The sequence below is a fragment of the Heterocephalus glaber genome, unplaced genomic scaffold (assembly GCF_053883595.1).
Source record: "Heterocephalus glaber isolate CG9 unplaced genomic scaffold, H.glaber_assembly_v1.0 deba00000738, whole genome shotgun sequence".
Classification (NCBI taxonomy): domain Eukaryota; kingdom Metazoa; phylum Chordata; class Mammalia; order Rodentia; family Bathyergidae; genus Heterocephalus; species Heterocephalus glaber.
The window spans coordinates 16,985,365-17,009,662 of record NW_028258161.1 but is presented as its reverse complement, the minus strand read 5'-3'; the positions used below and the strand labels follow the sequence as shown (position 1 = coordinate 17,009,662).

The 24,298-nt window shown below is 38.8% G+C and overlaps 1 protein-coding gene across 8 annotated transcripts in view; it reads right to left on the bottom strand.

Annotated features, from left to right (window-relative positions):
* Nucleotides 1-560: 560 nt before the first annotated feature.
* Ak9 (adenylate kinase 9) overlaps nt 561-24,298 on the bottom strand; it is a 137,219-nt gene continuing 113,481 nt past the window's right edge. For 4 of the 8 annotated variants that reach the window (XM_021242006.2, XM_021242005.2, XM_021242007.2 and 1 more), the window contains 6 exons: nt 19,987-20,183; nt 17,965-18,134; nt 17,154-17,252; nt 13,979-14,081; nt 6,227-6,341; nt 3,638-5,792 (listed from right to left, as the gene is read on the bottom strand). In XM_021242006.2, the coding sequence (XP_021097665.1) occupies nt 5,575-5,792; nt 6,227-6,341; nt 13,979-14,081; nt 17,154-17,252; nt 17,965-18,134; nt 19,987-20,183 (902 nt within the window). In that variant the 3' untranslated portion in view covers nt 3,638-5,574. Of the gene's footprint in view, nt 3,602-3,636; nt 5,793-6,226; nt 6,342-13,978; nt 14,082-17,153; nt 17,253-17,964; nt 18,135-19,986; nt 20,184-24,298 lie in introns of those variants that run through there. The other 4 variants (XM_021242008.2, XM_087207066.1, XM_021242004.2 and 1 more) reach the window with 4 other exon arrangements.

The window sequence follows — 24,298 nt, the reverse complement described above, 5'->3', positions numbered from 1 at the left end:
TCTAAATATTAAGTCAGAAACACTAAACTTGCTGGAAGATAAGTTAGGTAGAACTCTTGATGACATCGGCATAGGAAAAGACTTTATGAACAAATCTTCAGTAGCACGGGAGCTAGCACAAAGAATCAACAATTGGGATCTCATTGTATTAAAAAGCATCTGCACTCCAAGAGAAACTACCAACAGAGCTAAGAGACAACCCACAATGTGGGAAGAAATATTTAGCAGCTGTAGCTCAGACAAAAGTCTACTATCAAGAATATATAAAGAACTGAAAAAAATCAGATCTCCCAAATTCAAAGACCCAATTCAAAAATGGGTATCTGAAATGAACAGACATTTCTCAGACAAAGAAGTAAAAACAGCAAATAAATATATGAAAAAATGTTCAACATCACTGGTCATTCGAGAGATGCAGATGAAAACAACACTGAGATTCCACCTCACTCCAGAAAGAGTGGCTGCTATCATGAAATCAACCAATAACCAATGCTGGCGGGGCTGTGGGGAAAGAGGAACCCTGCTCCACTGCTGGTAGGAGTGTAGACTGGTGCAAGCACTGTGGAAATCAGTATGGAGATACCTCAAAGAACTAGGACTACAGGTCCCATTTGACCCAGCCATTCCCCTACTGGGGACCTTCCCCAAAGAATTAAAAGAATCATACCACAGTGATATATGTGCACCTATGTTTATAGCGGCACAGTTTGTAAGAGCTAAAGGTTGGAAATAGCCCAAGTGCCCATCGACTGGAAACTGGATAAAGAAGATGTGGTGTTTTTATATAATGGAGTACTACTCAGCCATAAAGAATGAGAAACTAGAGACATTTACAGCTAAATGGATGCACATTGAGGCCATACTCTTAAGTGAAATAGGACACACATGTAAATACCGAATAGTTTCTCTAGTGTGAGAAATTGAAAGTGTAAATAAGGATGAAAATGATTAAAATGAATAATTGATAATTTGAAATAAGAAAAGGTCCAAGGGTTTGGGCATGGTGGAAGGGAAAGGGGAAAGGGAAGAAGGGAAAGAAAAAATTATGAGAAAAAAGAATGGAATCAAACTCTGTGTAAATAGGGAAGGGTGGAGGGGGTGAAGGGTGTACAGGTAATGGGAGAAAAAATAAAAACTAAGATACATCATGTTCTGGTACAAACACCCAATGATACATGCAAAGGTATTTTATACCTAAACTGTACCAATAAATATATATATTAAAAAAGAAGACTGATGCATCAGATTGTGTTAGTGATGACTTCATTGGCTAGATAAAGAGTAGATCTGAAAGCAAAATGAGTGTGGCAATAGGGTTGGGTGACAGCTGTGCAAAGTCCATGCTGAGAAGAGCATGTCTGGAGGGGTTTTCTGAAGGACTGGCTGACAGAGAGGATTTGAGGAATGAAGGAAAGAATGTGATCATGACTTGGGTTTGAGTTTGGGGCCAGATCAACTATACAATGTTAGCATGGATTATAATGGATCTGAAGGAAGACTAGAGGACAAAGAGTTGCATGAGTAACAAGTGTAGGGTGAATATGGTAAATGAGAGATGTCAACTAGATAACTATGAAAAGACACAGAGCTAGACAGTCATAAGTAAGAATCTGGAGTTTAGAGCTGAGAACAGACTTTGAGATATTAATAGTAGAGTTATCAGAGCAAACATTATAAGTTATTCTAAGAGATTACTTACAGAGTGAATATTGATAGATAAATGGGCTATCCTAGGTTTATCTCATCCTCTTCCAAATCTAGTCTCCATGTTTCTGTCCAATTCTTTTGGCCTGGGGAAACTCCAGGACTCTAGAACTTTATCAGCAGTGCCCTAGGCCTACTAGCCTCAGGATGATTGGGTGAAGGCAAGAACTTGGCAGTAGATGGAAGGAGAAGGTCATTATCAGCTGGCAATTTAAGGCAAGTAGAAGTCCTTTGTCAAAAAAAAAAATCAAATACACTTGTGCAGCCTGTGAGAGTTAGAAGATGACTATAAATGAAATAAATTATAGTCCAAAGCTTATTATGACCTAAAGGGATTTGAGGAGAACAAAAGGGTAATTGCTATTGTTCATTCCAATAAGGTCTTTTTATAGAGACTTTTAAAGTAATAATTCAGTAGTGCTCGAGTCTGCAGATCCCAAGTCCTGTGTACTACTCATGGGTAGTATGTATCTCTATATAGTTTTATTTCCTACCCTAGTCTGTGTATAGATCTTATATACATATGCTTGATATATACTAAGCAGTCTTCACCATGCCTGACACACAGGTTTAGTGAATATATGTACTCATTAAATCTTGGAATGCCTTTATCCCCTGGTTAAAAATATCTCAATTTTGATGCATTTCTCTAATTTTACCTGTCCTGATTCTGAATGGCCATTCAATTTACATGTCACTCCCTCTAAGAATTCTTCCCAGAACCACCCCAAATTAAGGACTCTTGAGTTTTGTAAACATTTATCCACCCTTCATTTGTAAAAGAACAAACCCAAAAGCATTAAAATCAGTCAAAACTACACAGAGCTATCCACCTGTAAAATATATTTGTCATTTGTTCCCTGGTTTTGAACTCCTTCCTCTCCATCACTGAATTTATGAAATTTTAATAAACTCATTGAATCTTTAAGCTTTCAAGTAATTAAGAATAAACTAAAAAGTATACAATACATTTGAAAATGTTTACAACTAATTATTTACTTTGAGTTTTGAAGAATTTAAAACCACAGCTCATACCATGTCCTGAAGTGAATTCTTAAAGCCCTAAAGAAATAAATATATTTTTAAAGACACAAAAAATAGAACAATAGAAATGTATTAAACCTCTGGAGATGGAATAATTTCCAGAACTTAGATGAATATCCAAAGTCATAAAGGAATGATAATTTTACTTTAACTAATATATAGGATTTGTTTACTGCAGATACAAAGACTAAATGCCTATGTTACACAAGGAAGTCATGAAAAATAATTTTAAATGATACTGAGAGGGAAAAGGAAATAAATCACAAGAGAGAAAGTGCAACTTGTGACCAACATATAAAATAATGTTCAATCTTGCTATTCAGATTAAAGCAACAAAGTTATGCTTTGTACTTATGGAAAAGGAAACAAAACCTAAGAGGATAATGGCAAATGATAGTAAAGAAACAAAATATAATTGATGTTTTTGACACTCCTGAAAAGTAATATGAATTTCTGCATCCATGTGGAAAGTAGTTTTGGTTATACAAATTGTGAACTCATGCTCTTTAACCCAGGAATAACTAACTGTTTGACACGTAGCACCTGGAAATGGTAGCCCTGTCTGTAGTTGTTCTAGATAAGGTCCAGTGTGTAACTAGTTGCATTTGCAGGACCTGCACTTTGTAGAACTATAGGCTACTCTGGAGAGTTTGATTCCCCACAAGCCCACAGATGGGATTTGATGCATTATGTTACAGACTTACTGGGAGGAAGAGACCCTGTGCAGGGACAGGAGAATCACGTGGCATTTCATCCCCTGCTCACCTCAGGGCCTAAGTTTCCTCCTTCGAAGTGAGGGACAGTTCATTCCCAGAGAGCAACAGGCAAGTAGGACACTTGCTCAAAAGTCATCCTAAGCAATGAAATATAGTACATTAATGCCAGAAGTGGTAGATGCCTATAATCCCAGCACTCTTGGAGGCTGATGCAGGGATTGCAGGTTTAAGACCCAACCAGGCAGTTTGGGGACTTAAAGAGACACTGTCTCAAAATAAAAAATAAAACATGGGCTGGGTATGTAGGTCAGGGCAAAGTCCCAGGATTCAATTACCAGCACTATGTACAAATGTGTGCACCTGCACACACACACACACACACACACACACACACACACACACACACAAATGAATAATCTAGGGCTAAGGATATAGCCCAGTGGCAGAGTTCTTGCCTAGAGTGCACTAGAGTGCACAAGGCCCTGAGGTTGATGACAAGGACCAAAACCCCAAAGCAATAAAAAACTAGTAGGATGCAGCCTGGGACTAAGTTTCCTAATGGGAAGTTGGTAGATTACAGGCAATAAGAAATGGGAAAGGGACAAAGAGTGGATGGGGATATATAAGTCAACTGCAAAACTTTGTAGCTACTGGCAACTCCCAGTCTCTTGAAAGGCTTCAGGGGTTTGTCTTAACATTAATAACAAGTGTCTAGCTATTGTTTAAAAATTATTTTATTATGAAATATAACACACAAAAAATGTATAAAACAGGGCTCTAGTCACTGGGGATTTAGCTCAGTGGTGTCACACCTGCCTAGCAAGTGCAAGATCCTGAGTTCCATCCCCGTACCAAAAATACAACAACAAAAAACAAAAAGCCAGGCACCTAGTTTGTAATTAACATTATTGAAGCTAAAGGAATCAAAGAGCTAAACTATTCATTTTAGAGATTAAGAAAGCAAGGCTCAGGAAACTTGAGATTTACCCAAGGTTAGGTAATTAATGGTCATTTAAAAATTGTTCTAGAGAGCCAATTTTTTTTTTTTTTCAGTACCAGGGATCAAACTCGGGACTTTGGGCTTGCCAGGCAGGCATGGTGCCACTGAGCTAAAGCCCCGGCCCCAATTTTACTTTTTAACAGTCTAGATTTTTTACACTGTTGATGCAAAATTTAATCTTATTTGTAAAATCTTATTCAAATTCAATGAGGTTTTTGTCTAGCACATACTTTTTTTTTCTTGCAGTACCAGGAAGCAAACCTAGGGCCTCATATATGCTAGGCAAGTGCTCTGCCAACTCAACTATTACCATTCTTTTCCATTTTATTTTGAAACAGGGTCTCACTGAGTTGCCCATGCTGGCTGAAAACTTGTGACCCTCAGCTACCAAAGTAGCTGGGATTACAGATGTGTGCCACCATACCTCATCTCTAGCCTATAGTTTTTGACATGTCATTACCATAAGATTCTTTAGCTTTCAACTTTTTTTTTCTTAGATTTCAACTTTTTTAACTTCAGGTAATTTCTAAATATAATAATGTATAAAACATGCTTCAGTTAACTTTTTAAAGAAGAAAATAGCCAGTCAGGCACTGCAAAATCTGTTTATTTTGTTGGGAAAATGATAGTGTCTTATGTTCAAAAAGTTTACAATTCCTTATGTAAAAAGTATAATTAATATTTCTGTTTTATTTATATCAATGTTAATTTTGTTTCTTGAAGCTTTCTAAAATTTAATGAGTAAAAATTTTCCTTAGCAGAGACTGACTTTTCTACTAAAATATTAAAAAGGAAAATAAAAAACATTAGATAATATGTTACTTAAATACTCTTAATGGAATTCTGAATGTAATATCTGTTTTCTTTAAGCATCGAAGTTCAGGCAAAGAGCAATAAACTTTAAAACTGTATTAAAACTGAAGCTTGCAGAAGACTCTGCAAGAGAAGACTCTGCAAGAGAAGACTCTGTCCTGGCTGGCCAGCCTCGGAGTCCATTTGAAGTGAGAAAACCCTAGAACATCAGTCAGGAGGGAAATGTGCTGCAGAGAGGGTGAGATCTTTGATCCACTTTTCTCAGTTTCCCTATAGGGCTTGGAGATAACATGAGATTCAGTTTGTAGTAAAGAAACTACTAATGGGGTCTACCTTTCTGAGAGAAAGAAAGGTCTGTAGTTTATGATTGAAGTCAATGGCTCTAAACTGAGGTTCCTTGTATTTTCTGGTCATGTTGGCACTGAGGTATCTTATGAGTTCACATCTCTCCATAAACTGCTCCATCTTCTTCTTATACTTCTTTCTTGTATATTCGGAACCTCTGGGATTGAATGCTGTCAAAAATTTCATAGGCCTATGAATGTTTTCTTACAGATTAGAAAGTCATTAAATAAAAAAGAGGAGGATTTGGCATGTGGCTGAGTTGCACAGTTATTGGCTGAACAGACATCTACAGCACCAATAAGATTGGAGGGTTATTCTACTTAGATCGTAATTGCCTGTGTTCATCTTCTGTATGGCATAGATTATGGGGTGCTGAATACATTACAGTCCTTACTCTCAAGTAGCGCTCCAGTTTTGACACTACTAAAATATTTGCCATGTATTCCATTTTCCAGGAAAACACACACACACACACACACACACACACACACATACACACACACCCCAACTAAGCAACCAACTCAGGTTAATAATCCTATTTAACACATATACTACATTTCATGTTAAATTAGTTCTGAACAGTGTGTCATTAAAACATGCGTACCTTTTAGATGAAATGCTACGTAGAGCAGTGCAGATCTCCTTATACTTAAGAAGGGGAATTTGGGCTTCATGCACCCTGCTGCATTCATTGCTTTAATTAGAGAAGTTGCAATGCCCTGCAGGTAGGGAAAAATTTAAACCATGTGTATATTAGACTTGGTTTCTCAGTACAGCTAGGTAAAGAGGCCTATTCCTTGCCTCAAAGAGCCTCCCTAGTGTTAGTAATGTGGCTTAAAAGATGGTTAAATGACTAATTAGACAACAGGAAAGAAACACAACACACATTTGATTAGGAAAAATGAAGTGCAAATTGGCTTCATGTCAGCTGGATGATGGACTCTCACTTGGGCTTCAATATGCACTTGTCTCTATTTGTGTGACATTTTACATAACAAAAAGTTTAAAAGGAAAGAAGGGAGCCCTAGACTTCGAGTTGTCTTGGCTCATCTCTGCTCCCATCCTCAGAACTGACCAGTCAGCTTTCCACCATGAAGGTCCTTGGCCATCAGACACAGAACTCCAGAGACCACAGTATCGCTGCAGTGCAGTTCTGGAACACCGAAGAAGGAAAGAACACCTTCTGAAAAAATTGGCCTTCATACAAAAGCTCCTGTTTGAACACTGCTCCACTGTGGTGGGAGTGCAGACTGGTGCAACCACTGGAAATCAGTATGGAGATACCTCAAAGAACTAAGACTACAGGTCCCATTTGACCCAGCTATTCCCCTGCTGGGGATCTTCCCCAAAGAATTAAAAGAATCATACCACAGTGATATATGTGCACCCACGTTCATAGCTGCACAGTTTGTAATAGCTAAAGCTTGGAAACAGCCCAAGTGCCCATCAACTAGAAACTGGATAAAGATGTGGGTTTTTTTATAAAATGGAGTACTACTCAGCCATAAAGAATGAGAAACTAGAGACATTTATAGCTAAATGGATGCACATTAAGGCCGTACTCTTAAGTGAAATAAATAGGACACACATGTGTAAATACTGAATAGTTTCTCTAGTGCAAGAAACTGAGAGTGTAAATAAGGATGAAAATGATTAAAATGAATAATTGATAATTTGAAATAGGAAGAAAAGGTCCAAAGGGGTCAGGGAAGTGGGAGCAGAAGGGAAAGGAAAGGAAAAATTATGAGAAAAGAAAAAAATGGAAACAAAGTCTGTGTAAATAGGGAAGGGTGGAGGGGGTGAAGGGTACACAGGGAATGGGGAAAAAATAAGAACCAAGATGCATCGTGTACAGGTACAAGCACCCAATGATAAATGTAAATGTATTGTATCCCTAAAATGTACCAATAAAAGAATTTTAAAAAGAAAAAAGAATGTTCCTGTTTGGGTGAGTGTCACCTGGCATTTTGATATTGATCCAGACTGAAGGCTAACTTTCTAGGCAATTTGAAAAAGACAACATGCTTAAGAATTTGTAAAAAAAAAAGCATGAAGTTGTTCCCTAAGTATTTATTCTGTACAGATTTTTTTTTTTCCCGGTACCGAGGATCAAACTCAGGACTTTGCACTTGTGAGGCAGGTGCGGTGCCACCGAGCTAAATCCCTGGCCCTATCTGTACAGATATTTTTTGTTGTTAAATTCTTTTATTGGTACATTGTAGGTATACAACACAATTATATTTCTCATTGGGAATTGTACCTTTACAGGATGCATCTTGGTTCTTATTTTTCCCCACTCCTAGCCCTCCCTTCACCCCCTCCACCCTTCCCTATTCACAAAGACTTTATTTCCATTTTTTCCATTTCTCATCATTTTTCCTTTTCCTTCTTTCCTTTCCTCTACCCCGCCCACTTCCTTCCCCTTTGCCCCTTCTCTTCCCATTTCACATTACCTATTATACATTTTAGTCCCCATTTACACTTTCAGCTTCTCACACCAGAGAAACTATTCAGTATTTATACATGTATGTCCTATTTATTTCACTTAAGAGTATCACCTCAATGTGTAGCCACTTAGCTATAAATGTCTCTAATTTCTCACTTTTTATGGCTGAGTAGTACTCCATTTTATTTTTAAAAACCACATTTTCTTTATCCAGTCTCCAGTTAATGGGCACTTGGGCTGTTTCTAAGTTTTAGCTATCACAAGCTGTGCTGCTGTGAACATGGGTGCACATATATCACTGTGGTATGATTCTTTTAATGCTTTGGGGAAGATACCCAGCAGGGGAATAGTGGGGTCAAATGGGACTTCCAGTCCTAGTTCTTTGAGGTATCTCCATACTGATTTCCACAGTGCTTGCACCAGTCTACACTCCTACCAGCAGTGGAGCAGGGTTCCTCTTTCCCCACAGCCCTGCCAGCATTGGTTATTGGTTGATTTCATGATAGCAGCCACTTTCTGGAGTGAAATGGAATCTCAGTGTTGTTTTCATTTGCATCTCTCAAATGACCAGTGATGTTGAAATTTTTTTCATATGTTTATTTGCTATTTCTACTTCTTTGAGAAATGTCTGTTCATTTCAGATGCCCATTTTTGCATTGAATCTTTAAATTTGGGAGGTCTGATTTTTTTAAGTTCTTTATAGATTCTAGATAGTTGACTTTTGTCTGAGGAACAGTAGGTGAAGATTTTTTCCCACGTTGTGGGTTGTCTCTTCACACTGCTGGTGGTTTCCCTTGCTGTACAGAAGCTTTTTAATAAGAAGAGATCCCACTTGTTGATTGTTTGTGCTAGTTCATGGGCAACTGAGGTTCTGTTCATAAAATCTTTTCCTACACTGATGTCTTCAAGGGTTCTACCTAACCTCTGTTCCAACTGGGTCAGAGTTTCGATTTTAATATTTAGATCTTTAATCCATTTCAATTTAGGTTTAGTGCATGGTGAGAGATATAGGTCTAGTTTTAATATTTGGCAAGGTGAAACCCAATTTTTCCAGCACCATTTATTAAAGAGGCTATCTTTCCTCCAGTGAGGGTGTTTGGCTCCTTTATCGAGGATGAGATGGCTGAGTGTGTCTGGCATTGTTTCTGCATCTTCTAATCTGTTCCACTGATCCTCAGGTCTGTTTCTTTGCCAGTACCATGCTGTTTTTATCACAGTAGCTTTGTAGTATAGTTGCAGGTTGGGGATTGTGATACCCCCTGCCATGTCTTTGTTACCTAGAAATACTTTTGCTATTCTGGGTCTTTTCTTGTTACAAATGAATTTTTGGATTGTTTTCTCAAGGTCCATGAAGTATGCTGCTGGGATCTCAATTGGAATTGCATTGAATCCATATAGCAGTTTTGGAAGTATGGCCATTTTCACTATATTAATCCTTCCTACCCAGGAGCAGGGAATGTCTGTCCATTTTCTGATATCATCTTCAATCTCTCTTTTCAGAGTGCTGTAGTTTTCAGAGAAAAGGTCTTTGATTTCTTTCATTAGGTTGATTCCTAGGTATTTCAGTTTTTTGGATGCTATTGTGAAAGGAATTATTTGCTCTATTTCTCTCTCAGTGAGTCTGTCATTCGTGTAGAGGAAAGCTATTGATTTTGTGTGTTGATCTCGTAACCAGCTACTTGGCTGAATTTGGTTATTAAGTCTAGAAGACTTTTGGTGGAGTTCTTGGGGTCTTCTGTATACAGTATCATGTCATCTGCAAATAATGACAATTTGACTTCATTTCCTATTTTTATTCCTTTTATTTTTTTCTCTTGTCTAATTGCCATGGCTAATGTTTCCAGAACTATAGTGAACAAGAGTGGTGATAGTGGACATCCTTGTCTTGTTCCCGATTTTAGTGTGAAGGATTTCAGTTTTTGACCATTTAGTATGATATTGACTGTTGGTTTTTCATAGATAGCTTTTAGCAGATTGAGGTAGAGAACATCTATTCCAATTTTTTGTAGGGTTTTTATCATAAATGCACGTTGGATTTTGTCAAATGCTTTTTCCGCATCTATGGAGATAATCATATGGTTTTTGTCCTTGGCTTTATTAATATAGTGTATTACATTGATTGATTTGCATATGTTGAAACATCCCTGCATCCCTGGGATGAATCCCACTTGATCAGGGTGTATGATCTTGATGATCTTCTGCATTCTATTTGCCAGTATCTTGTTGAGGATTTTTGCATCTATGTTCATTAGTGAGATTGGCCTATAGTTCTCCTTTTCAGTTGGGTCTTTCTCAGCTTTGGGGATCAAGGTGATGCTTGCTTCCAGGAATGAATTTGGGAGTATTGCTTCCCTTTCAATTTCATTGAAGAGTTTAAACAGTAGTGGCAATAGTTCCTCTCTAAATGTCTTGTAGAATTCAGCAGTGAAGCCATCAGGGCCCGGGCTTGTCTTAGTTGATAAGTTTTTAATTATGTTTTCAATTTCATTTGTTGATATTGGGTTGTTTAGAATTTTTAGGTCTTCTTCGTTCAACTTTGGTAATTCATATGTATCTAGGAATCTGTCCATTTCTTCTGTGTTTTCCATCTTATTGGCATATAGGTTCTGGAAGTAGGTATTGATGATCCTCTGGACTTCTGCTGGGTCTATTGCAATTTCACCCTTTTCATTCCTAATTGCATGGATTTGGGCCTTTTCTTTCCTTTTCTGATAAGGTTGGCTAAGGGTTTGTCAATTTTGTTGATTCTTTCAAAGAACCAACTCTTGGCTTCATTGATTTTATTGTATCGCTCTCTTAGTCTCCATTGCATTGATTTCTCCTCTGATCTTTATAATTTCCTCCCTTGTATGAGCTTTGGGGTTGTCCTGCTCTTCTTTTTCTAGAAGTTTGGGGTTCAGCATCAGGTTGTTTAATTGGGCTCATTCTGTTTTCCCAATATGCATATTCACTGCTATGAATTTCCCTTGTAAGACTGCTTTCATTGTGTCCCATAGATTCCGATATGTTGCATTGTCATTGTCATTTAATTGAAGGAACTGTCTGATTTCTTCTTTAATTTCCTCTGTGACCCATTGATTATTCAGAAGTGTGTTGTTCAATTTCCACGTGTTTATGAAATTTTTCCAGTTTCTTTTGCTATGGATCTCCAATTTCATCGCACTATGGTCTGATAATATACAGGGGATAACTTCAATTCCTTTGCACTTACTTAAACATGTTCTATGTGTGAGTATGTGGTCTATTTTGGAGAATGACCCATGTGCAGCTGAGAAGAATGTGTATTCTGATTTTGTGGGGTGGAAGACTCTGTAAACATCTGTTAAGTTCATTTGTTCAAGAGTTCAATTGAGTTCTAGTATTTCATTACTTATTTTTTTTGTCTAGTTGATCTATCTATTTGTGACAGTGGGGTGTTGAGGTCCCCCACTACAATTGTACTAGTGCATATATGACTTTTCATGTCCATTAGTATTTGTTTTATATAGTTGGGCACACTAGTGTTTGGTGCATAGATATTTATGATTGTCATCTCTTCCTCTTGGATTCTTCCCTTTACAAGGATGTAGTGTCCTTCTTCATCTCTCTTAATCAGTGTTGGTTTGAAATCTACTTGATCTGCCAAGAGGATAGCTACTCCTGCTTTTTTTCAGGTTCCTGTCACATGGAGTATTGCTTTCCACCCTTTAACTTTCAGTCTATGAGCTTCATTTTGAATTAAGTGTGTTTCTTGTAGCAACATATTGTTGGATTTTGCTTCTTGATCTATTCTGCCAGTCTATTTCTTTTGATTGGTGAATTGAGACCATTAATGTTGATGGTTATAACTGAAATGTATTGACTTGCCATTGCCATGACTTTTTCTTTTTGTTGGGTTCTCCCTCTTTACATTTAATTTCTTGTCATGCCAGATGGGTTCATTCTGCTTTGCTTCCTGGGGTTGTGATCCTCAATGTCTGTTCCTAGGATATTGTGTAAAATTTTTTGGAGTGCTGGTTTGGTATTCACGAAGTTCCTAAGGTGCTCTTTGTCATGAAAATATCTCATTTCTCCATCAATTTTGAAAGATAGTTTTGCAGGGTACATCAATCTGGGTTGGAGGCTGTTTTCTTTTAGGGCTTGGAATATGTCACTCCAAGCTCATCTTGCCTTGAGGGTTTGTGTTGAGAAGTCTGCTGTGATTCTGATGGGCTTTCCTTTGTGTGTGATTTGTTTCTTTTCTCTAACTGCTTGTAGAACTTTGTTCTTCTGTTGAGTTTCCGGAATCTTAACAATTATATGTCTATGTGTAGATTTTTTTTTTATCAAGGCTATTTGGAGTCCTATATGCCTCACTTATCTGTATGTCAAGTTCTTTTCCCCTGCTTGGGAAGTTTTCTGCCATTACTTCTGTGAAGAGTTTTTTTATGTCATCTGCACTCTCTCCTGTTTCTTCATTGACTCCAATCAGTCTTATGTTATTCTTCTTTGCATCATCTAGCAGCTGCTGGATTGATTTCTCATGTTCCCTTATAATTTTGAAGTAATTTTTTTTCCTGGTCATTAATTGCAATCTTATCTTCTATATCTGAAATTCTGTCCTCACATTGGCTCATTGTGTTGTGTAGACTTTCAATGGAGTTTTTCATCTCCTGGAAATCTATTTGCATCTGTTTTATGGATTCCATTTGTTTCCTATGCTGAGATTCCATCATGTTCCTGAGCTCCTCTCTAGATTTATTAATCATGTCTTGCACTAGGAGCACAATTTCTCCTGTTATCTGAGAACTTATTTCTGATTTCATTTTTTCTAGATCCCCTTTTATTGCCAGTTCAGTGGGTCCAGGTGGTTGAGTATCAGAGTGTTCCATGTCATTTCCCTTTGGGGTTGCTGTAGGTGATCTGGAAGTCTGGTTTTGAGACTTATTTACGTGTTTTCTCATTTCAACTGGGGGGTGGGGGGTGCTGTTAGCGCCCACGTGGATCATCTCCTCTGAGCTGGGAGAGATGGGGCAGGGGCTGGGAGCAGCATTAGGGATGGTGGCCCAGAAGCCCCTTCCTCTGGGCCAGGAGCGGTGGGACAGAAGGTGGCCCAAAAGCCCTTTCCTCTGGGCTTGGAGCAGTGGGAGGGATGGTGGCCAGGAATACCCTTCCTCTGGACCAGGAGCAGTGGGACGGCGGCTCAGAAGCCCCTACCTCTAGGCTGGGAGAGGTGGGAGGGATCTCTGTACAGATTTTTAAAACAGCTTTTAAAATAGCATTTGGTAATTGATAAGTTCTGTTATTTTTAAAAGTCACATCTGAATAAATAAAATGTGACTTGAATAGACAGATTCGTCTGAATTTGGGGCGAAGTGTGGGCTTTATGGTTAACTTGTCCTGATTCTGAAACTCAACTCTTTTTTTGAGCAGTGTTTCAACCTCTCAGAGACTGACTCTGCACTTTTCAAATTATGAAAAAATGTTATAGTCACTGAAATTCAAAAATAGGACACAAGCTACATATCCAAGTCAAACATAAATGATTTCAGGATCATCTTCTGTCTTCCATTTAGTGCAGATACTTAGGAATTAGCTAAGAAAGTAGGTGCCTTTCACACATTTTAACAACGACCCATGAATAAAGTACATTAAGAGATTTGCAGCTTAAAATCAGAACACTCTAGCTGGACGTGGTGGTGGCACATGCCTTTAATCCCAGCATTTGGGAAACTGAGGCAAGAGTTTCACCATAAGTTCGATGCCAGCCTGGACTACTTAGCAAGACCCTGTCTCAAAAACAAAAATCAAAACAAAACAGAAAGGCAGCAAAACCAAAAACAACAACAACAAAACAGAAGAAAAGGAAAACAATCAGAAAACTCTGCCTTGAAATTTATTTCTACCAAAATGAAAATGACCATAAAAGAAGGCATCTTTTACTCCTCTAACCTGTTCCAGATATCCAGGTAAAGGAAGACTAGTGAGGTTCATGGGCTCCTTCAACGGGGGAAGTTTGTGTGGCAACTTCTGATCCCAGTATTTCAGTGGCAACCTAAGAACACAAAGTTTAGTAGACAGATGATAACAAATACACTCATTCTCTGCATACAAGAACTTAAATTACACAGGGCACCTGAAAGGTAAAGCTCACTACTTGTTTTTCTCCACTGGAGAAATTATGCAAGTGGGAAGGCTGGGGCTCCTGGAAGTTCAGTCATCTGCTTCACTGGGTCCTCAGCCCTGCTCACCTATTCTGTTTTCTTCTTTTTCACAGCAACTAGATAGGATTTTCTTTATTCTCCTCAAAATTCTAATTTGCCAAGTACCTCCTCATCCCCAAGGCAGACACCACATGAGGCACAGGATGGAAACCTCAGACTGGATTTCCTTCCTCAAGGGTGCGGCACACAGAAGGCCATCCTTCCCCACAGAGCTGCCTCCCTGTCCCCACCCTACTGTGGGTCACTGCTTCATTCTCTCGCCCTCTCCTTGCATCTGTGCCCTTTCCTTCTTTCTGGGATCCTTCCTATGCATCTTCATTGAAATGTGTTCATAGCTACCACACCACCCCCCAGAAGAAAAGAAAAGAAAATCCACACTTTCTCCTTCAGCTCCATACCCTTGCTCTTTCTGTGGTCAAACACCTGGACAGAGTGAGCCTCGCGACAGGTGGCACAGGGTCCAGTGCCCTCTCTGCAGGTGTCATTCAGTCTACATGAAAGTTCACTAATTTTCGTAAGATAATATAACAGGAAATAGAAAACAACAGTTTTATCAAATTTATTCAATAGTTTCTTTGTGCATGGTGTATCTTAAAACGTTGAGTACACAATTCAATGTTTCAATCTGGACAGTAGTATCTAATCTCTTTCTGAATTCTTTTTGCATTATTCTCTTTCTTTGAACACTTTACACTGTTGCGTTGGCCTTTCCTTTTTTATGTAAATGGTATAATTTCAATAAAATGTCTGCCCACTAAATGTAATAGTGAAGGCATCGATGATGGATGTCCTGGTTGGCCTTTCACTATTCCATATTTTTCAATTATTTGGTTTACTAGACCTAATTTAAACTATAAATGACTTTTTGAACTCCTTGTTTTGAATAAATAACAAGCAAGTTCCATGTCATTTGGTCCAGAAGGTGCATAAGTGTCTTATAATAATATTTTTTCTTGCTTTTTGATCAATTACACAATAGCTTATAGATGTTGATCAATCCCACCCATAGAATTATTATAATCATTGACGACTATTGGAATTTCTTTAGTTTCATTTTTTTCTGTCAAATTCTATCATTTCTATATTGTGAATAGTTGACAAAAAGGAGACATCATTTTTGTCTTTCCATTTTATAACACAGACTGTTCCTCTCTGATGTGCAAACATTTCTCCCTTTTTCAGTTTTTTCTTTTGCAGATCTTTTGGCATGTCCTTGCTATTCAGTCTCAGTGTCCCAAATGTGTCTGTTCTGGATTGTAAAAGGGTATCACTGAGTTCTGGAGAAGTATAAAAATTATGTACTTACTATAAGAGCTCTCATAGATTGTAGTACAAAATTATGGGTTATTTTTCACAAATAAAATAAATTGAATTAGTAGAAGAAAATAACTACAACTTATTATTAGATTGCACTAGAAACATATTATTAGGTTTCACTAGAAACAAATATCAAAGGCAAATACAACTTTCTAAGTAAAAATGTATGCAAAAATAGTCGATATAAAACTAACAGACATACAAGTGTATCTTGTGCAAAGAAGAATCAACTGATTGAAATGACACCTGCCTGAGCTACCCTTAGGACAATCAGGATGTAAACAAATGCACTGCCCATATGATGCTTGGGCTGAGCTGTTAAGTGGTTAAAAATCATAAAGCTGATCAAGAACTTTGGTCCCAACTTCCTGTGAGACCATAAAGGTCTGCAGTGCATGAGGAGCTGCTGTCCTCTGCAGCCCAGGGTGTGGGGTCCAGCTGTGGGCTCCCTGGGTCTTGGATTCACATCCAACCTGACTCCCTCAGCTGCTCATCCTCCAGCTGCTGCAGCATCCGAATGCAGTCTCTGGGCCAGTGCCAGGTCTTGATCTCCTTGTCTCTTGTGCATCCCTCCTAGCTCCCTTCAGTCAGGGAGCAAAACACACGCTGGCCATGGGCACTGGTGTCCTGCACCACCTCAGCCTCACACGCCTTCCAGCCCCCAAATGGCCTGGGCTGGACAACACTCAGCCCTGTAAGCACACCCACAGGTGCTCTTTTCCAGGTCTCCCACCCCCTGCCACACTCCTCCACCTGTGCGGGTTCTTCTTTCTCAGCCTCTCCGGGAATCTCTTCCAACCTTGGTGCAAGGCACTTCTCAGGGCATGGTCCCAAGTTCACTGCACTCATGGTTATGCTTGAACACGCCATAGTATCTGGCCAGGGTTAAGAAACTGGCATTCCTGCCTCCAACCTATTCTCCACACCCACGGTGGTCTCACGCCAAAGCAAAACTGATTCTAATACCGGCCTCCAGCTTCAAGCCAGGCAGTGATCTGGCACTGTCCTCAGGGCCAAGTCAGACTCTGGACAGTGGTTTTGTTAGACCTTCCACTCTAGCCCTGCTCACCTCTCTCCCTTCCCTCGCCTTATCACATCCAGCCATGCTGCAGTTTTCCAGTTCTGGGCCCCCTCAAGGCCAGGTTGGTTGGAAGCCCCTCTGCTTGGAACCTATCCCTCTTTCCCTTGATCTAGTCCAGTGACGGTGAACCTTTCAGAGTGTTCAATGATAACAAACACCCCACTGTGGCATGCGTGCCGTAGGTTTGCCACTACTGATCTGGCCCATCTCCAGTCCTTATTCAGACATTTCAGTCACACCTTTTGGCTGCATTTCACCAGAACTTCAGGCATGTCCCCACTCTTAGGGCCCAATCACATTTTGTTTCCCAGGTTGGCCTCAAATCAGCAGTGATCTTCCTGCTTCAGTCACCGAGTGCTGGGTTTACAGGCATGTCCCACCATGCCTGCTTGTTATCATATATTTAAGTCTATTTTAGACTGGAGCCTCAGATTTGAGGACAGTAAGGACCAGTCCTCCACCTCAGATATCCAATAAATATTTGTGATGTAAAGAATAATCTCACCTTAAAAATTTCTGGAGTTTTTCTTTATTCTCACAAATATATATACGATCACGATACTCAACAACATAGTTACTGTTACCAGGTACTAGGGCTTCATATCTGCAAGATAAAAACAACACCCTGTCATGTAATTAATATGCAGTACTGTGTAAATAAGACGTCAAAAATGCTTTCTCTTTTGACCTCTGCTGCTCAAGTAAGAAACATTTTCTCAGTTAAAAAAGTGAACCTTTACAATTCTACATGTGTATAGTACATAATGTTTGCATTTCTTATGGGGACTTGGCACATGCACACAACGTATCTTAAGCCCTCTTTTCATCCCCTTTTCCACGTCCCACATCCATCCATCTCTAGAGCTCCTTTTTTGTATATTTGTTTGCAATACAAAACGATTACATTCCTTGTGTGGAGTTGGTACAAGTAACATGTCTTATTTCTTCTTTTCATCCTCTATCCCTCCCTTTTTCCCCGCTCCCTCATATCTTTTGATCCCTTCCCCTTTGAGAAAGATCTATCCCCTACTTCCTATTATCTCTTTTATTTCACTCTTTATTTATTCTTCAGGTTTCTCATACAAGAAGAAACTGTGCGATAGTTAAGCTTATGTATTTGATTTATTTTTGGTAACATTATGGTCTCAAGGTGCGTCCGTTTTCCTACAAATTAATCAACTTTATCTTTATGGCACTGTGTGTTAATGCCGCATTTTCTTGATCCATTTATCTGCTATCAATGTTAACACTGTTACATGAACCGCTCACTCTGAGCAGGGTGTCATTTCTGCACTTCCCCAAGGACAAGGACTTGCCTGTGCTCCCCCTCCTCATAGGTCACTGGGCAGTAGCCCTGGAGCTCAGCACTCTTTGGGAATCGACTCTTCAGCTCTGACAGTGTTAGCCTTTTGGGGATCATGTTAGCAGATGGTAGTGGGTGAGGTGCTAAGGGAGGCACATACAATTCTGGGTTCTCCAAAAATTTCTATTAAAAAAAAAGATTTCAGGAGAAAGAACATTAAAAACAGCAATAATATTCAGATAAAAAATCCACAGAGGCTATCCCATTCCTTTCCCCATTTTTAGGAACAATGTTGCCTGCCTCATCAGAGCAACTTTTCTCCCACAGAAGTCCCCTGTGGTAATCCTCCTAAGTAGTCTAAGGTCTCTATCTCATTCATTGATACAAAAACATTTGGTGAGCTCCTATGCTGTGACCAGCACTGGGGTGTACAGTCACCTGCTGGCTTGTCTTTTTTCCTTGCAGTATAATTAACTAGTTAAGCAGTGCTCTTTGGCAGGCCAGTTATAACTCTGTAAAATACCAGGGATGAACCAGATCCATGATCTCTAATGCCACTTCTAGTTTTAAGATTTTTAATTACCATTAAATAAGTAGGAAGAAATAAGCAATTCCTGGGGTCAGGGATTTAGCTCAGTGGTTCTGCTGCCTGCCTTGCAAGCGCAAGGTTCTGAGTTCAATCCTTGGTACCAAACAAAAAAGTAAGTAACTCCTTCATTTTTAAAAATCAAAAAATTCAAATTCTTCAGAGGAAAGTAAAATGCTCAGAGGCATCTGATTTTCATTGTCTTCAAATACCAACCATTCTATATTATTAAATATGAACATAATACAGAACAAAACTCTTTCCATTAAACAGAAATAGCCTTCTATAGCCATGGACATAGTTACAGCTTGTGCCTAGATGTTTCCCCAAAGCCTCATGCCGTTGTAGGTGGGGCTTTTTCAGAGATGGCTGAATCAGAGTGTGTGACTGATTCATGGTACAATGCTGGGATTAAGGTCCTAGGATTAAGGGTGGGTGATTATTGAATCAGTCTACTGATTGGCTTGGCACTGCACTAATCCTGGTAGTCTGGATACAATATAAGGGACAGAAAGAGGCTTGTCTTGTACCTTGCTTGCTTTGCTACTTTCTGTCCACCATGAGCTGTTTCTCCTCTGCAGTGCCACCCTGCCTTGGCGCCAGTGATGATGGACTGAAACCTCCTGAGGCAGCTAAACCTCTCCTCCTTTAACTCTGGGTGTTGGGTATTTTGCCTCAGCAATGAGAAAAATAACTAAGACATGAACAGCTTGCCCTTTGCATCTGTGGTTACTGCATCCCAAGATTCAGCCAAACACTGAAATTACTCAGCAAAGAAAACTGATTTTATATGAACATGTACAATTGTTTCATTATCTTCCAAACAATGCATTATAACAGCTATTTACATGACATTTACATTTTATTAGGCACCATGAGTAACCTAGAGATGATCTAAAATATAAGGAAGGCCCTGTATAGGTTATATGCAAACTCTGCTGTTTTATATGAGGAATTTGAGGCTTTATACGAGGTTTGGTGTTCTTAGCAGGGATATCCTGGAACCAGTCCCCCTGGATATGAGGGATGACTGTACAAAGTCTCTTTCAGTGATAGAACATATATCAAAGCACAAGAAACCAGCATCAGCTCTTGCTTCATTTCCACGGGCTGACTTCCCTTCTGAAGCCCTCCCACAGAGCTCACTGGATGCTGACCTGAGTGCTCAGTGCTTGATGCTCAGCCTCCCCTCACCCACAAGGCTCCCACTGGCTCTCCCAAATAGACTGGCAGGCCAAGGCCACAGCCGCTCACGGTCCCAGGACCTCTGCTATGTTTAAGAATACATCTTCTGATCACCTTACTGGACCACAGTCACAGGTTCAAGAATGGTGCTCCTGTCCCAGTTTTCTGAGTGTCCCAGGTGCACCCCCCCACTGCTATTTGATGAATTTAAAGTTAAGGTCTTCTCTTTCATGAGTGAATATTTGGAGTTTGGAAGAAACTTACATTCAGTTTTTCCCGAGAATTCATTTTATAATAGTGGCCCCTAAATTCTGCTGCAAATTCCAAGGAGGTGGTTTCAGAACAATCAAATAATTCATATGATTCTGCCAAGCTCACAGGGCAGAACTGTCCAAATTCTCCCAAGCGAGAAATCAACTCTTGAGGTGTGATACATAACTTGTCAATGCAGGTAGCTTTTCCTATTATTAACATATTAACTGCTGTTACATATCTTTCATAGGAAACACAATAAAACTTCAAGTAATTTCAATTACACAGCACTATGGATTTTACACATTTGTATAATTCCAATTACACAAATACTACACATTTTAAAATTCCAAACAATGGAATAAAAAGTAAAACTTTTCACACTTCCATCCTTTCAGCCAAACGCACACTCCTGAGAGGTTTAGCTGGGCTCATAACCACTTTAGTCCTTTTTCTAATCATGTGCATATACACACATCTTTCTGCATACATAGTACTTAACCCACTATGCTATAAATACTATTCTGAAACTTAATTTTCCCAATTAGTTATGGTCTTTATCTTTCCATATCTGTTTATATGATTTACCTAATTCTTTAAAATTGATGCAAAGTATTCCATTGTATAAATAGACATATAGTTTACTTAACTAGTTATCTGTTGATGGATATTTTGGTTGTTTTAGTTCATAACTACTATAAACTATATATTATAAATATATACATACATAATTTATATGTGTGTGAATGGGCATATATATGGATATGTGTGTATTGTTTGTAAATGAGCATGTATATATAAATTTGTGTATGTATACATAAACATATAAATCTGCTACATACTTTAAAATTTTCTATGGAACAGATTTTAGGAAATCCAAAGATATTATTGATATGATTTTGACATAAACTTCTCCCTGTACCCTGATGTGACCCAAGGGAAGGGAAAAACATTTACCCCAAAGTGACTGTGTTTTCTGGGGATTTAGCTCAGTGGTTCCGCCGCTTGCCTCGAAAGCGCAAGGACCCAAGTTTAATCCCCCCTACCAAAAAACAAACAAAACAAAACAAAAGTGACTGTGTTTATCCAAAAGAATCTAGTTTAGAAAGGACGAGCCCAAGTTCCTTTCATGGACAAGTTTAAGAGTGTTGTCTCATAATCCACTGGCATGCAGAGCCTAAAGCAATGTAAGATGTTACAGAAAATGAAATTACTTTTTCATACATCCTACTTATAATGATTAGATTTTGATGTCAATAATTTAAGTTTATTGGTATATTTTAGGTGTACAATACAGTTACATTCATCATTGGGATCTTGTATCCTTACATGATGTATCTTATTTTTTCCCCTTCCCCCGCCCTCCCTTCACCCCCTCCACCCTTCCCTATTTACAAAGACTTTGTTTCCATTTTTTCCTTTTCTCATGTTTTTTTTTCTTTTCCCTTTCCTTTCCCCTAACCCTCCCACTTTCCCTACTCCTTTAGACCTTTTATCCCTATTCCAATTATCAATTATACATTTCAATCCTTATTTACACTTTTAGTTTTTCACACCAGAGAAACTATTAGGTATTTACACGTGTGTCCTATTTATTTCACTTAAGAGTATGGCCTCCATGTGCATCCATTTAGCTATAAATGTCTTATTTCTTGTTCTTTATGGCTCAGTAGTACTCCATTTTATTAAAAAAAAACAAACCACATCTTCTTTATCCAGTCTCCAGTTGATGGGCAATTGGGCTGTTTCTAAGCTTTAGCTATTACAAACTGTGCTGCTATGAACATGGGTGCCCATATATCGCTGTGGTATGATGGTTTTAATTCTTTTGGGAAGATACCCAGTAGGGAAATAGCTGGGTCAAATGGGCTCTCTAATCCTAGTTCTTTGTGGTATCTCCATACTGATTTCCACAGTGGTTGCACCAGTCTGCACTCCCACAAATGATGGAGAAGGATTCCTTTCTTCTCACAACCCCACCAGCATTTGTTATTGGTTGATTTCATGATAGCAGCCATTCTTTTGGGGGTGAGGTGGAATCTCAGTGTTGTTTCCATCTATATATCTCAAATGACCAGTAATGTTGAACATTTTTTCATATGTTTATTTGCTGCTTTTACTTCTTTGTCTGAGAAATGTCTGTTCATTTCAGGTGCCCATTTTTGGATTGGGTCTTCATATTTGGGGGAGGTCTGGTTTTTTTGACTTCTTTATATATTCTAGATAGTAGACATTTGTCTGAGGAACAGCTGGTAAAAATATTTTCCCACTTTGTAGGTTGTCTCTTATCTGTGTTGGTGGTTTCTCTTTTGCAGTGCTGAAGCTTTTTAATAAGATGAGATCTCAGTTGTTGATTCTTTGTGCTAGTTCCCATGCTACTGAGGACTTGTTCATAAAGTCTTTTCCTATGCCAATGTCTTCAAGAGTTCTACCTAACTTATCTTCCAGCAAGTTTAATATTTCTGTTTTAATATTTAGACATTTAATCCACTTCGATCTTAGTTTAGTGCATGGTGATAGGTATGGGTCTAGTTTTAACTTTGGCAGGTTGAAATCCACTTTTTCCAACACCATTTATTAAAGAGGCTATCTTTACTCCAGTGAGGATGGTTGGCTCCTTTGTCAAAGAGGAGGTAGCTGAGTATATCTGGAGTTGTTTCTGCATCTTCTAATCTATTCCACTGATCCTCGGGTCTGTTTCTTTGCCAGTACCATAGTGTTTTTTTATCACAGTGGCTTTGTAATATAGTTTCAAGTTGGGGATTGTGATACCCCCTGCCATGTCTCTGTTGCCTAGAATTGCTTTTGTTATTCTAGGTCTCTTTTGGTTCCAAATGAATTCTTGGATTGTTTTCCCTAGCTCTTTCAAATATACTGTTGGGATTTCAATCAGGATTGCATTGAATCTGTATAGCAGTTTTAGAAGTATGTTGATGCCAATAATTTTTAAATAGTACTTTCACCAAGAAAAGTGCTCCTTTTTTCCTTTGGATTACGTCTACAAATGTCTTAGATTGACTTTAGAAATATGAAACATAAGTCATGGTTTGGTCTCTTCATTTAGTAAGATAGAAATGATCTTATTTGAGATACACTAATGTAGGATAAGCTCTTTTATCTACCACCTCTGGGGCCCTTGCACCTCCTGAAAGCAATGAATCATCAGTGCAGTGTCAGCACTATTCCCAACAAGGTCTTTAGGATATAAACTGATGCTGTATACAGTATACTTCTCCAAAGGGTAAAATCTATGACAACAAAGTCAAGAAAGTTAAATTGGACACGTTGACTGTGAGTCCTACAAAAAAGGACACCAGCCATGAGTCTCGTATCATTGGGCTCTAAAGTTGTCTGGTGTATGAAGAGTTCAGAGTGCCAGTTGGATAGAATCTCCTGAATGTCTTTGTACATCATTCACAGTATTAAGACAAGCTTTCTAGGGTAGTATTACTGGCTCAGATAGAGTGACTGTGAAATTCACCAAATCTCATCACATGAAATCTTTGTCACCTTGTTGAGAATGTCAACATTCTCAACTACCCTACTGATTTGAATGTAATTCTGATTGCATATATATATATATATATATATGTATTCTTCATTGTATCAAGTGTATTTTTGGGTGGACTGATCTGACTTGTTTCCAGTGGTATCCTGAATTCTTCCCTTTTAGTGTTCACACACTTGAGAATCATCTCTTTGTGTATGTGGGCTGGACCTACTAATTTGCTTCTAATAAACAGAATATAGAAAAAATGACAGGATGTTATTTACAAGATTATCTTACTGGGTTGGACTGAGTTGAGCCTCCTCAAAAGAGATGTGTCCCAAATACTTGTAAATGTGACCTTATTGGAAATGGACACATTTATACAGGCAGGCCCAGAGAAGAGAACTGCAGATAGAGATGCAGAGACAGACAGACATAACAGAATCCCACATGATGGCAGAGGCAGGGACTGGAGTGATGTGTCCATAATTTAAAGAACTTCTGGCAATGCTCAAAACTAAGAGAAAGGAATAGAATAGATCTTTTCCTAGAGTCCTCAGAGAAGGCATGACCTGACAACACTTTGATTTTGAACTTCAGCTCCCAAACTGTGAGACAATACATTTCTGTGATTTAAGCCACTGAGTTTCTGGTACTTTTATCCCAATTGTCCTTCTGTCTTGTGCGCCTATTCAGCACGTTCAGGTAATACAAGCTGCCATGTGGAAGAGGGCCATGTGGCAACATTCAGTGAGGAACTGAAGCACTCAGGCCAATAACCGTCAAGGAACTGAATCTTTTCAGAAATATGAGTGGACGTGGTAGTGGATCCCT